This window comes from Pleurodeles waltl, chromosome 7, assembly GCF_031143425.1.
Source record: "Pleurodeles waltl isolate 20211129_DDA chromosome 7, aPleWal1.hap1.20221129, whole genome shotgun sequence".
NCBI lineage: Eukaryota > Metazoa > Chordata > Amphibia > Caudata > Salamandridae > Pleurodeles > Pleurodeles waltl.
The window spans coordinates 151,763,002-151,778,907 of NC_090446.1; the positions used below are offsets into that span (position 1 = coordinate 151,763,002).

General features: G+C 42.8%; 1 protein-coding gene across 1 annotated transcript in view; it reads right to left on the reverse strand.

Annotated features, from left to right (window-relative positions):
* ZNF831 (zinc finger protein 831) overlaps positions 1-15,906 on the reverse strand; it is a 413,436-nt gene that overhangs the window by 195,304 nt on the left and 202,226 nt on the right. The window contains exon 5 of the mRNA XM_069243423.1: positions 13,344-13,442. Coding sequence (XP_069099524.1) covers positions 13,344-13,442 — 99 coding nt within the window. The remainder of the gene's footprint in view (positions 1-13,343; positions 13,443-15,906) is intronic.

Consider the following 15,906-nt stretch of genomic DNA (forward strand, 5'->3'; position numbering starts at 1 on the left):
TTTAACCTAAATCTTCCAAGCTCAGGGTCCTTATGCTAATGTTATTGTTTGTATTCAGACTATCTTTGCTCGGAATTCCCAAGTTCCCTTTACATGCTGCATATGTCCAATTCCTGATTTGCTTTTGCTGGTTTGTTGTCTATTTTCAGTTCCCCTTAGCTTTGTTTTGTCTGCTCTTATTGTATGCAGCTAAACATCCTCCATTCTTTGGGGTTAATTTACAAGAATATGTTGCATTGCCATCGATGCGTCAGATTTGTTGCTCTGCCCTGCATCCCACTAACAACGCCATGGTAGTGCTGTATTTACGATCAAGAGCTCCATGGCGCACAGTGTCCACAGATGCGTCAGAAATTCTGAGGCATCAGTGGTGCTTAAATGATGCATTGCTTGATTGGCATCAAATACATAACTCTACTCGAGCAATGCATAGAAGGCCCCCATTCTAAAAAGCCTTGAGTCACTTTAATGCCTGCTCTTTGTTGATGCTGTGAAGGCGCAGAACGATGCAAAGAAATCTTGTAGCTTTCACTGTGCCAGTTCTGTATGGCTTCTAACAGGGGAATGCCGACCTTGCATACATTATACCTGGAGCAGGTATAATGTGGCACAAAGCTTTAAAAACTGGTGTAATGGTACCATTGGGCCAGTTTGTAAATGTGGTGCACTGTAGGGGACTGCTCTGCGTCACCGTTGCATCAAAAAAATGATGCAATGGTGGCGCAAGGGGCTTGTAAATAAGCCCCTTTGGGCCTCATTTACAAGTATCTGACACATTGGCTCCGAAACATCAGATTTCTTGTGCTGCCCTGTGCCCCCTCATGGCACCATGGTAGTGCTGTATTTATGATACAGAGCTCCATTGCGATCGTTTTGACAGACGTGGCAGAATTTCAGACGCTTCTGTGGCGCTTAAGTGACACATTGCTGGACTAACATAAAATAAAAAATGACGCTAATCAAGCAATGCGAGGAGCCCCCATAGGAAAAAGCTCAACGTCACTTTAACACCTGCTATGAGCAGGGATTAAAAAACTGATGCTGTGAAGGCACAGGGTGACACAGTAAAATCTTGTAAATTTCACTATGCCAATTCTGCGTGGCATTTAAGAGGGGAGAATGCCTACCTTGCATACATTATACCAGTGGCGGCTCCTCCGTTTGAGCGCAGGAGCGTCACTCCCCCCGCCGAAGCTGCAAAACCTTTACCAGAAAACGATCATAAACCTGGTTTATGATCGTTTTCTGGTAAAGGGGTGGGGCCATGGGGGTGAAGAGCAGCGAAGAGCACTCCCCCTCACTGCGCATGTATGTTTGGCAGGCCGTCTCGGGCTGGCCAAACACACATGCACAGTAGGCTCTCTCAAGCCCGGCAACATAGTTGGCAGGCTTGAGAGAGCCCACACAGGCTCCCAGTCTGCGTGAGAGTGCCCTGGCTGGACGCTCCCAGCCAATCCTGACGCTGCCCTGAGCAGCATCAGGATTGGCGCAGGGCAGGCTGGGTGCCTGTGCCTGCAGCATCTGGCGACAGAGAGGAGCGGCGCGGCGATGAGGAAAGGTAAGTGTTTTGTTTTTTTATTGAATGAAATACATCTTGATTCCCTCCCTCCCCCCGCACGTCGCCCCGCCCCTTCAGTGCCCTGCGAGCCGCTACTGCATTATACCTGGCACAGGTGTAATGTGGCGCAAGGCTTTACAAACCGGCGCAATGGTCTTATTGCGCCAGTTTATAAATGTGGTGCACTGTAGGGGACAGCTGCGCGCCATCGCTGCGTAAAAAAAAAAGATGCAACGGTGGCGCTAGAGGCTTGTAAATAAGCCCTTTTGTTTCTTATTATACAGTTTTGCTTGTCCAAAAATGTGTGTGTAGTGTTATTCTTGCCCTGCTCTCGGTTTCATAGAACCCAGTCCTGCTTTTTTCTGAGCCATATTCATGTATTCTGTTCTTTGTGCTTTATTGTCTCTTGTGTTTAAATTAAAAATATTGCTATTATTATTAGAAGATACAAGTGATTCATGAGGCATATGCCTCATGCACAGAGACTTAAGTGCTCTTCTTTCATAGTAGCTTCACAGTGTCTCCTAAGACTATGTAAGAGTAAATATGACATTAATTACTGCGATCTATTTTAGTTACTGTCAAGGGAGTTTACATGGAGAATACAAAAATTTATTTATGAAAGTTAGTCTATTATTACTCCGCATTCTACTTTCCTATTGGCTGTTCCCAGTTTCATTGATTCTTGTCATGTATATGTTTCCTTTCTCTAAATGTGTCCCCTTCAGGTCTCATCCACTTTCTGTTCAGTTTATTCCTGTCTTCAGCTCCAGTTTAGTACTTAATCTTCAAGGCTACAAGTAGGAACTGAGATATGCAGAGAATAAGCTTCCTCCAAATTCAGCATGAATTCTGGCTGCTATTAAATGTTGATATGGAGCCAGCAAAGGCTTGGTGACTTTGCAGGGGCTTCTTATAATCGCTTGTCTTACCAGAGTCGGCAGTAAAGACAGCAGTGAGACGTGTGACGCGAGATCTCTGAAGAGGCACCCTATGTCGGGTCCAGCCTACTTTCCACTTTTGTGGCCATAACTGGCCCCATGCAGTCACAGACATTATACGTCCTAAGTAGCACATGTGACTAAATAGCCATAGACAGTAAGTAATGTCAGTGGTCTCAGTATTTAGCATTAATGGCCTGAGGGAATAGTAAGCATCAGTGGCTCGAAGCAGTAGTGAACATAGTGGCTCCAGGAAGTACTGAAGATCAAAGGCCCGAGACACACATACACAAATGGCAACAGCAATGGCCAAGTGGACTACTAAGCAGTCCCAGGAAGTCCCTGGGACTAACGAATATCAATGACGCAAGATAGCAAGGACCTTTAATGACTCCAACAGCTAAGAAGTATCAATTCTAAAGAGGAAAAAGCAGCTTCATTTATATTCCATTAAGTAAGATTTAGGACTGCATTTCTGTTATCAGCAACTAGATTCCAGCACACAGAATTTATAGAAATGGAGTCATTTTCATATAAAAAGTATCCTTGTGGACCTTAAATGCAGCTGTTACGCTGCAGAACCCCTTGCAGCAAGGAGAAGCCCACAGGGAGATTACATGAAATAAAAAGTTGTATCCAACTGCTAGCAACAAGATGTGAGAAATTAGAGTGGTGTGCCCCATCAGTGATGATGTGTGAGTTCAGAGCACTGCATTAGGGTGCTATGCTACATTACAACTGGAAATTCAAAGACCTATCTGAGATTTTTCAGTGCAATTATAATTGCACATATTCTAGTCCTCAGTGTCCATTGGGTGTGGCACGCGGGGTCTATTGATGCATGACTGTGCCTCATGCCCCTGTTTGTACTGATGTAATAGCCACTCAACACAGGATGTTTTCTTTAGCAATGCTAGGAAGCGAAAGCCTGCGAGGTGTCAGCTGGACCCTAGAAGAGACTGAGGCTGATGCCCCCTGCTGGCGGCAACAAGGAACGAGCAGCCGGGCAGCTTTAGAAAATTGCACGTCAATAGGCCCTCGTGTTTTGAATCGCTAAATCATAGCAGAGGGGGGAGGTCCATCATATAGCAAAAAGAGGGTCAGTGCAAACTGCCCCCTCAGTTGCTGGCCACGATCGTCATCCCAACCACTTGCACCAAAGAATTGCTTACGGGGCAGCTGCAAAAGTAGAAGAAAGATGGGTGGAGGTGGTGTAAGCTACAATTATTGGTAATAAATGACATCATACAAGGACATAAAGAAAAATTGACCAAACAGGGTCCTTGGGGATTCTCATGGCAGGCACACAGGAGGGCAAACAAAGGGCCAAGAGATGGTCAGTGGAGGGTGGACATGGCACTTTAAGCCCAGGCAGGACCACAGGGACGCGAAGGCCAGACATCAGTAGCAAGGGAAGCCTTGAAGCTGCGACTCGCTGTACTAAGTAAACAGAAGAGCTGTTACAAGAGGATTCATGGCGATTCAAAAATTTATTATGGTCAACCATTAAAAGTCTAACTGACTGTTACGCTCATTTTTGACAGGTCATTGTATACAAAGTTATATGGTGCATTTGTCTACCCTCCGTCCTCGTCCTGTTCCCGGCTGCACTGCACACAGGCTCCCAGCCAATCACGACGCTGCTGTCACCAGCATGATAGCAGCATCATGATTGGTCTGAGTAGCCATCTTCGCCGCTCAGACTGGGAATGGGAGCCTGTGCATATTCTCCACTCAGCTGTGCAGAGAACATGCAAACTGCGCATGTCTGTTTGGCCGGCCCAACACGGCCGGCCAAACAGTCATGCACACTTTGTGGCGCACATACCCCACCTCCAGTCCTCTACCGGCCCGTCCCTTCAGCCCAGCCCTGCCCCTTCTCCAGTGCTTAATTTGTACTTGTTGATTCCGGTGATGAGCACCGGCACTTATTTGTGAGGGCCGGGCTTATTCTTATGCCTCAAGCATTTGCTGCGAGCAAAAGACACATATGTGAAAGACGGAAGAAGGAAAAACTAAAAAGGGTCATAAAGGGAGAAAGTTGCAGGATGAGCTGAAGGGGCAGGGGTGGCTGTAAATGGATTGAAGAGGCCCGAGATGGCTTCAGAATTACGCTGCCTCTGTATTAAGTGCTGGCAGATTTAATTACAGCAGCCTCGTGTTTAAGAGAAGGGCTTTCAGCACCGGCACCTCTTAATTTACAAATTAAGCACTGCCCTTCTCCCACGAAAAATAAAATGATAATAACATAACGTTATTATCATTTGTTTTTTTCCTTTTTCTAAAATTCAGTGGGGTGACACTCCATTGCCTTAGCGGAGGAGCCGCTCTGTTTGAAGGGCTAGAGTGCTCGAAGGAAGCTCTCCCAGCTGGTGCAGGGGAGGTGGTGGTTGCAACAAACACTCCTGCCTTTAATATGTGCTAGCAATGGCTATTGTGGTCTCGTGTCAGTCTCTGTGCTACGGTTTCTGCCTCTGTACCCACTGAGCAGAGCACGTGGCCATACCCAGCAGGCTATGAGCAAGGGGAAACAGATCTTGAAACAGACCCTGCATTTATGTCACTAACTTAATAGGCAAAACCACTGATCGATTTCTCAACAATGACAAAAAAATTATTTAGGTAATCCACGTCAGCAATGCAGTCCATGTTTATGGTGAAGTTGATGTGATGCAAGCATGTACATGCAGTGGAACAGAGTGAAATGACAGTACTGGAGAAGGACATGACCTGTGAGAAATGGAGATGGAGGTCTTCAGGAAGATGTGGAGAGAAAAAGGCTGTAAATACATAACCGAGTGAAAGATTGCAGAGCAAGGTGCTGTGAGAGGGAGGACAGGCATGACTGAGAAACACCACAGGCCTCAGTAATGTTCAATTCACAGTCTATATTTTCAGAATGCAACCCTTTTAAATTCTAATTATTCACAACAATATCATTGTTGTTACCCGTTATTTAAATGCAAGTGATGGCAAGTCAAAAGTTTGCCTTATTTCAGGCTCAAAGATCTACAGGGAGTGCAGAATTATTAGGCAAGTTGTATTTTTGAGGATTAATTTTATTATTGAACAACAACCATGTTCTCAATGAACCCAAAAAACTCATTAATATCAAAACTGAATATTTTTGGAAGTAGTTTTTAGTTTGTTTTTAGTTTTAGCTATGTTAGGGGGATATCTGTGTGTGCAGGTGACTATCACTGTGCATAATTATTAGGCAACTTAACAAAAAAAAATATATACCCATTTCAATTATTTATCATTACCAGTGAAACCAATATAACATCTCAACATTCACAAATATACATTTCTGACATTCAAAAACAAAACAAAAACAAATCAGTGACCAATATAGCCACCTATCTTTGCAAGGACACTCAAAAGCCTGCCATCCATGGATTCTGTCAGTGTTTTGATCTGTTCACCATCAACATTGCGTGCAGCAGCAACCACAGCCTCCCAGACACTGTTCAGAGAGGTGTACTGTTTTCCCTCCTTGTAAATCTCACATTTGATGATGGACCACAGGTTCTCAATGGGGTTCAGATCAGGTGAACAAGGAGGCCATGTCATTAGATTTCCTTCTTTTATACCCTTTCTTGCCAGCCACGCTGTGGAGTACTTGGACGCGTGTGATGGAGCATTGTCCTGCAAGAAAATCATGTTTTTCTTGAAGGATGCAGACTTCTTCCTGTACCACTGCTTGAAGAAGGTGTCTTCCAGGAACTGGCAGTAGGACTGGGAGTTGAGCTTGACTCCATCCTCAACCCGAAAAGGCCCCACAAGCTCATCTTTGATGATACCAGCCCAAACCAGTACTCCACCTCCACCTTGCTGGCGTCTGAGTCGGACTGGAGCTCTCTGCCCTTTACCAATCCAGCCACGGGCCCATCCATCTGACCCATCAAGACTCACTCTCATTTCATCAGTCCATAAAACCTTAGAAAAATCAGTCTTGAGATATTTCTTGGCCCAGTCTTGACGTTTCAGCTTGTGTGTCTTGTTCAGTGGTGGTCGTCTTTCAGCCTTTCTTACCTTGGCCATGTCTCTGAGTATTGCACACCTTGTGCTTTTGGGCACTCCAGTGATGTTGCAGCTCTGAAATATGGCCAAACTGGTGGCAAGTGGCATCGTGGCAGCTGCACGCTTGACTTTTCTCAGTTCATGGGCAGTTATTTTGCGCCTTGGTTTTTCCACACGCTTCTTGCGACCCTGTTGACTATTTTGAATGAAACGCTTGATTGTTCGATGATCACGCTTCAGAAGCTTTGCAATTTTAAGAGTGCTGCATCCCTCTGCAAGATATCTCACTATTTTTGACTTTTCTGAGCCTGTCAAGTCCTTCTTTTGACCCATTTTGCCAAAGGAAAGGAAGTTGCCTAATAATTATGCACACCTGATATAGGGTGTTGATGTCATTAGACCACACCCCTTCTCATTACAGAGATGCACATCACCTAATATGCTTAATTGGTAGTAGGCTTTCGAGCCTATACAGCTTGGAGTAAGACAACATGCATAAAGAGGATGATGTGGTCAAAATACTCATTTGCCTAATAATTCTGCACTCCCTGTATTGTTGTGTGACATGTCTGGACGCAATAAAAGAAAACTCAAACAGAGAAGCACTCAATTTCTGGATGCGAACTTACATGTTTTAAGCCACATTTCCAACTACAAATGCCTCACCTTTTGAAAAAGACTCCTGTGTTTGGTTCATTGTCCATGCCCTTTTAAGAGATCGCCCATCTTTTTCATCCCACTTATAGCACCAAATTGCACTAAATGCAACCAGTTCTAAACAAACAATTTCTTTACTTTGCACATGACAATTAAATCACCTAGGGTTTTGTCAGGATAATTTAATAACTAGCTAGAACCCTGAACACAAAAATCTTAGTTCACATTTAAAGAAATTGTAGTTCTGCTATGTGATATTCATTTACATCTCAGTGGGAGAACCAACAGTGAATATTTTCATTTCTTCCACCACTAAATCAACTCGTACTGTGAGATGTGCCACAAAATGGCAGGAGGAAGACAAACTGTCTATTAGGATGTTTTTTCTTCCGAAGTAATTTATTTGTAGTGAGGTAAAAAATGCAGCCCTGTTTGACATTCCTTGTTAAAATCTTTAAACAAATAATCTATTATGAAATCCAAAATTACAGCACCACCAACCATTTCCTGCATAACTACCGATCTGGCTTCAGATCATGTTGCAGCACAGAGGCAGCTGTGTTACACATTGTAGCTGACTTCTTCTTAACCACGGATAAAAATGACCTCTCCCTCCTGATAGTGCCCTAAAGCTCAGCTGCCCTGGCCACTGTTGTCCATCTCACCAAATCAACACCCTGAAGTCTCCTATGTGATTCACTGGCTGTATCCTTTAATGATTCTACTTCTGCTTTTCCAACTGACACTAGTTCATCCATATGGGCATCTCCAGGTCTCAGAAGGTACCTATCACATGGGGAGTACCTAAGGTTCCATCCTGCCTAATGCCATCTTCACCATCCATGGGGGACCCCTTGGGACTCTGCTCATTGATAACATCACAGTTCACCAATATCAATTTGATACACAACTCTACTTGAAAGTCTCCTCTGCTCCCGACATACAATGCCTAAAACAATGTCTGTACCACTTTCAGGCTTTGATGTCTAGCACCTACTTGAAGATTAACCACATTAAGGCAGGATTCCTGTTATTTGCCAAAAACAACAAGCAAGCAATAGGACAAACTGCCTCAATTACCTGAATCTTGACAGCTTCGAACACTGTTTTCACAGAATGTCAAGTCCCCTTGACAAACTTTGGACAGCAACCTCACCCTCAACAAACAAAATACGAGGTAAACAATGATGCCCTGGTACTAGCTAGCACTGCTAAAGAAAGTGAAATAACTACTCCCAGAAGGTGACTTCAGATTCGCTGTTCGAGGCCTCATATGCTTGCAATTGAATGGTGAAAAGGCCCCACTCCAAGACCTTCCAGCAACACAGTGGCCAACTTAAGGGCCTTATCTATAGCCAGCAGAAATATGCTCACATCACCCCTAAACTGACAGAAATCCATTAACTACCCATGCCTCTCCGCACCATATTCAAAATCAGCTGCTTCATTTAGGAATTCATCATGACTTCCGCCTACCTGGTTGACAAGCTCGCCATCTTTGGTGGCTCTCAGCTCAACCATAGCCAAGCCACCATCGGACAAGAGACTAAAAAGGGTGAAAAAAGGCAACATGCCTTTTCTCAATAACATCTCCATATCCAGCAGGACTGCCGCAAACCTGCTCCAATTCAGGAAAGATTTGAAGAAGCACCTCTTTATAGAACACTTCGTCATGGTGCAGTAACAGCCCACAAACCAGATACCTCTCAAATGACTTGTTGACTGCATCCTTGCCTTTGACCACTGCCTTTTGATAGGTGTCTGCACTACGAATACCACATGCATACCTACATGGATTGTCCTACCCTTTGTGTACAGAGGTGAGAAAAATGCACTTAATTTCCGTAACAAAACTATTAAAAACATTGCATGTCAAAATGTCCTAATATTTTCAGATCGACCTTGGTCTTCCCCAGTGTCAAATATATCTTAAAATGGAGTGGTTGAAAGGACTTCTTCTGACGACTGCTTATTCAATAGCTTAAAGGTCTACACTGCAATGATATCCTCACTTAAAACAGGGAATGGACTGGATTTGGGGAGGATAGTCCAACCCCACAAACTGGATCATTTCTAGAGGCCTTCAGGACAAATGAAATACTCCAGTTGTACATATAACACTTTATTCTGTAGGTTAGACTGCTTCTAAGTACTCCCAATTCAGTAAGTAAATGAACTGCAACCCAGGTAGATAAACTGATTTGGCTAAGATCGCACAATTTTTCTCGAACTCGTGACACAGGGACCTGGAGTGCTATATCTTTTGGTTTGCTGTTCAGAAACAGCCACTAAATGATTTCCCCATCATAGTGAACGTTTGCCTCTCCGTCCATTCTTGAAGCTTGTGAACATGTTCACTGATCTTCAAGGGCTGTAAATGTCTCTGGTAGTTCTTGGGAAGACCCTGCCACATAGGAACAATAGTTTGAATCACATAACACAGTGGGACGCTTACAGGTGAAGACTTACAACAGACACCTGATTTTGTAGAGTGAGCTATGTAACGATCGTGCTGGGTTTAGAAGTTGTCAACCGAAAGGCGGTAGAATATCAATTCTTTTTCTAACACAACAAAATTTAAATACCCGTAAATGAACTGTACAAATATTGCAAACTATATCAACAGTTAGGAAAGCACAAATGAAGCTCATGTTTTTTGTAACATTGAACTGTGATGGACACAAAGATTTTAAGAGGATCAAAGAGCATCTAACATTTTACTTTGTGACGTGCAAATGATAAATGTTTGCTGAAAGCCGATAGCCACACATTATTGTTGTACCTTATATAGTTTTTTGTTAGTAAAACTGCACGTACGTGCAAATTTAGCAGCCATTTTAATGGTAAACGTTTTTGCTGCTAATTCTAAACAAAATGAGTTGCAGATGGCCGATAATCTGCTTAATAGAATGCAGCACATTTCTCAACTGAAAGTAATATAAAACACTGTTGAGGAAATACAGACTTAATTCAAGTATAAAAATAAGTCCCTCTCTTTCACATTTCTATCTTTGAGCAAGTACATAATGTCCCGACAACTAGAAAGCATATACCACCAGCAGAGAAACCTCAACTAGATGAAAATTGACAGCTGCAGTCTGGTGAGATCTTTGCTAATGTATCACAGATTCGACTATTTAGAACAGATATGTGCCAAGTAACACAAAAGTAATAATAAGAAAGTAAAAAAAAATAAAAAAATAAAGAAAACATGTTATTACCGGAACATGGTGGTCAGACGCTATCCATAAAACGTTTTGTTTAAAAAAAAATGAAAAATCACTTATAATGTTAGGAGAGCAATATCGATCTTTCTAACAGACAGGTGTTCTTCTTAACAAGAGTGTAGAAACCCATTTTAGATTTGATGGACATCATAGGAAAATATGATTCAAATTGGGCCGTAAAAGTATGATTGAATTTGAATAACTATAACCATAAATTATACTTTAAACACACCAGGGTAGATATGTTTTTTTGAAAGTTCAAAGAATTAGAAAAAAGCATTGGCAAAGTAAAGTTTCGGTCCATTAATCCTTATACCGAAGCAAACATTTTTTAGGTGAATGTGCACATGTGATCATGGGAAATGCCATCAATGTCTCCCCTCACTGTTGGGATGGAAATGTCCCCTGCATGGTATACAGCCTTACTGCTCGGCCCAGAGCACCCAATAACAAGTATCCGACATCTCGGTTTTTAATTTTGGCCCGAGAATCACAATAATACAGTGTGCGCACCTGGGCCCCGGCTTGACATGAGTGGAGTACTGAATCTGGCCTGTGATGAGGAATGGGCATGTTCAATCCACTCATCTGTCTGACAGTGGAGTTTGTCAGACAGTAGACTGTTGTAGCTGTCATGGGGTGGTATCAGTGTACGTGTTTGAGAATTCATAGTTGTGGCCAGACCTTTTTATCAGTGTCATTGTAGTGGAAGCCTACTGGCCCGCTTGTTTAACGTTAAGCTGCTATTTGATAACCCAAATCATGTGTGTGTGTGTGTGGGCATGTATAGCCCACGCTATGAGGGCCGGTTCGGTCCTCATAGTGTAGGTAGACACTGTCAGTTGCAGACAAAGACTATCTTTGTGAGGAGCGGTGCATTAGGAGGACTGGTCCCCGTAGTGTATGTAGGTAGTTTCGAGCAAGTGCATAAAAAAAATTAAGAGTGCAGTTATATTTGCCTTGGTCCGCTTCTTCCCTACTATCAAAGCATGCGTGGAGTTAGAATAGTAAATACACACTTTATTACGGTCAATGGCCAGTCCTCATAATTATAAGTATAGGTATGTCATGTTATTGTGTGTGTGGGGGTGGGTTGTATAGGTATAGGTATGTCTTTGTGCATGTTTTTTTTTTTTTTGGAAGTCCCTGTCCTGTTTTTTGCACAAGATGGAGAGAAGGTTGTTTTCGCAAACAGTGGAAGTGTATTGTGGACATTCATGAAGCTGGGGCAAGAGAAACCCTAGTCAGTGAAGTGCGGAAGGAAGATATAGGGCTCCTTTAGAAATTCAAATAGGTCCTTATGCTGAGACAGACTGCTGTCTAGTCTTCCAGAACTCTGCCAAATGGTCCTCCCTCTAACTGGCATATCGTCAGTCCTGAAAATGAGCTATAATGATGATCATAAAATGCACGCCTGGTGATGATTGTTCAAATAATGCAGACATAATCAATCTATTAATCATACGTAAAAAACATTTTCCCACACATCCCATTTGAGAGACCGCTGTTTGCCTGACGAGAACTTGAACGTTTTATGTAGTGTTATACCATTTGCAATACATTGTTCTAACATGCTTTAGGAGACTGTGAGCCCCCATGTTGAGTGCTAGGGTCATTCTTTCAGCCTATAATAGGATCAAAATGGAAAAAAGCTTATATAACTAGCCTTAAAATTCTGCCAAATTTTGAAAAATGCATGCTGCTTATACCAAATTTTCCCAGAGCTCCAATTAATCATGAAAAGAAGGCAACCAGGCTACTTATATGCTAAATAGTACCAGCACATTTCATATGATTGGCCACCCCCCACTTCCAGCTGTAGCTGTTTGTTTCTAGCCTTGATGTATGTGTTTTTTTGCGGTTCTTTCGGTTGTTTTTCTTCCCGGACTTGTATTTTTTGCTACAGTAGTGTTACGGTCCCGTTTGTTGTTCCTCTTCTGTTTTTGGTAGGATCCCTCAGTACCACAATCAAAGGAAGCAGGGTCTTCTAATAAGGGTTGTTGCCGCAATGGTTTAACACCATCGACCAATGGGAATAGGGGCGCTCTGATGAAGCATGTCACCTAATGGTGGGTGACGGGCTTCTGCCTGAACAAATGAAAGTCCAGAACCGGGTGACGTTTACCGCCCTCCACGAACACCAGTTAGGTAACAGAACACTGAAGGTTCTATTCGCCCCACATTACTTGACTGTACGTTATTGTCAAAAGAGTGTGGTGATTTTCAATAAATAATATATTAAGACATACTTTTAAGCAATGGGATGGTACATATGTGATAACAAGCACATACTGATAAATTCTATAATCATAACAAAATAATATTAAAATGTGGCCACCTTTTTCTTGCCATTTAGGAAAAAGTGACATGTGTGATAGAGAAAGACAGCCGTTTCGAACGTGTATAGCGCCAAGAGACTGGAAATTTATCTGAAACCTTAAAATTGAGGGGTTGATTGAATAGACAGGAAAGTTACCTACATTGGAAAGAGTTAGTTTGAATACTAGGGAAGGAAGGGCAAAATCTAGAAAATATGGTCAAATTACATAAAAAGTGCAATACCTAAAATGGATTAGTCAACATTAATTGGAAGATAGCCAACTTTAGGTTGCATGAAATGATGTTGCAAGGTCCTTAAATGCTTTCTACACAGAAAGGATGTAGCTTTATATAATCAGAATGTTTGCTGTAAAAAGGACAAAAACATTATTAACAAAAGAATATCCGCCTCTAAGGGCGGAGACAGCAAAATCAAGGCATTTGTGATGCTGAAAAACATGCCTCCTTTATGAAAAGCCGAGGTACGTATGGCTGGACTATGTTCATTTTGGGTTGATCACAGAGGAATGGTTGTAAATTGACATAAGAAAGAAAAGGTCCAACAACATCAAAGGATGCCGGAGAAGCCTAAAACATAGCTTGTAGACCGCAGCATACCTTCTTCTGACTGCTGCTCCTCACTTGGTGGTCTTGCTGGAACAACTGAGATGTTTTCATTCACACCTCTCCTCCTTGAAATCTTCTTCAGTGTGTTGCCTGTGGGTAGGGTGACACATTAGAATTCTGTGCAATATTTGTACTTCCTGCGCTCATCCAGATTCTTTTGGCATAACAATATGTTTTTAACATAGCACTTTATGAAGCAATTTGATAGTCATCTTAGTAGGTTGTTCACACAACTTTTTATTAAAATAAATAATATTAGCAGGAGTATTTATACATGAATACTGATTTTGATCATCTCTACCACTGTGTTTTCCTCAGCCTGCATTCAGGAATTGGCTTCTGCTTATTCTGATTACGACAGGCCATAATGATCACATGGTCAGCTGCAGTGTGGACCCACAGGAGGCATAAAGATGGTCACAGGCAAGCCCATCTGCAAACATTCATGCCTGGATGGTGCCAGCTACAAAGGCTACATCTTCTACAGACGGGTATTCAGCCTAATAAACTTCTGGAACGTATATATTTAAATATGAGCCACTCACCTTGTTTTACAAAGGAGAATCTCTTTTTAGGGTCGAGCCTGCGTTGCATGCGCTCGCGCATGCGTATCGCAGCGAGACGCTTTTGTATTTAGAAAAGGGCTCGGAGCCCTGTCAACTTCACGTCAGTGTTTTTTATTGGTTCGTGGGCTTGACTAATAAAATCTGCTTGCTTTCATTAGTCGAAGGCAAGCATACGTCATGCCTTTTCCGGTGGCTAGCCCTCCTCGAGCGCAGCGACCAAGTACAGAAAACATGCGAGGCTCGCTGTTTTCCATCGGGCTCGTGGACTTCTTTTTCACTAATTTACGAGCGCGATCTCGCTTGGCAGAAGTCGAGCGCTTTACATAGTTAATTTCACTTTTTCGGGTTGTGTACACAAATGCACTTTTGCCCGATAGGTGAAAAGTCGGGTTAGGAGTTTACAACGCGATCGGTTCTAACATGAGCAAACGCGAGACCCGTTGCATTGTAAATGCTTGTTATGTTTGCTCCTTGTGCTCCTGACCCCAGACTCTCTGGTTTAAACTCACTCTTAAAAAGTTTCCAAAATGCTTATGAATGCCAATTAAAAATAGATCCTTTAGTCAAGGCCTCAATCTTGTGTGATATTTCAGATTTAGGCCCATATTTATGAAAAATGAGGCACGACTGCGATATCGCAGTTTTGAGTCATTTTTTTTAATGCGAGCTAACGCCATTCCCTAACGCCATCCGTGCACCATATTTAAGAAATGACGCACGATGGCGCTAAAGAATGGTTAGCGTCTCAAAAAAAGACGCGAGCCGGTGATGGATGGCGTTAGGGGAAATGTTCTAGGAGCAGTATGGAAACACATTGTGCACATAGCAAAAGTCCAGCTGGCACTTCAACCTGTTGGTCAGAAACCACGCGTGAGGAGGAGGCGGACCTAAATAATGGTGCTAAGCCCGCTTAGTGCCATTATTTAACGCCTGGGTCAGATCAGGTGTTAGGATGCAGGCAGGCCCATTTCCATGGTAGAACACCATGGAATGGGCACTAAGATGTCCACCTCAAGCCCCAGGAACACCACCACCCACACCACAGGGACACTACAGGAGGGTGGCCCCCTCCCAGGTAAGTGTAGGGAAGTATAATTTTTTTTTTTTGTAAGTGCCATTGTGGGCCCCTTAAATGGGGACCCCTGCCTGACACTGGGTATGTTGGGATTGCCCAGGGGACACTAGTCCCCTTTGGTGGGCATTGGGGTGGTGGGCATGACTCCTGTCTACAGTTAGATAGGAGTCATTTTTTCGCTGCTTGGGTGTCAAAAAATTACGTTATGCTGGTTAGCAGCATATTGTTTGCCACTAACCAGCCTAACTTAATTTCAGACCCACTAGCGCCATTCTCCCTAACACCATCCCTGACTGGCTAGCATCTTTTTTTAAGACACTAGCCATTCCTTAGCGCCATCTTGCATGGCATTAAGAAAAATGACACAAAACTGCGCTTACACAGTTTTGCGTCATTTTTCAGAAATATGGGCCTAAATATCTAAGCTATAGTTTGTGTATTGTGGCTGATCTGAAACATCCATGGCAATTTTATACGAACATTATTCGTTTGGCATAAAGTGTAAAACTGATTTTACTAATTAAGCCAGGGAAGGTCTTCACCGGTTTGGCTTCCCCCTACACAGCTACACATTTCACTTTGTGGACAGATGGACATCGAGTACATCTTTAGGTGCAGCTTACTCGTCATTTTTTTTTAGCTTTTATGTTTGTTCCCTCAAAAGTTGCACATAGGAAACCCAGATGCTTTCTGTTGAGTATTGGCTCAGGTTTCGCACTATTATCGCCAGTAAAAATGAAATGTCGATAACTTGTGTCGCCCAGTGATTTTTTACATGGGCAAAAATATATTCCTAATCATATACTTTTCTTGCTTATGTATTGTACGGTGTTTGCAGGATAAAATTAGTGTAGCACAGCACGCTATCCTGAGTCACATTAAGCTGTGAATCCAAATGACAGTGATAGAAACA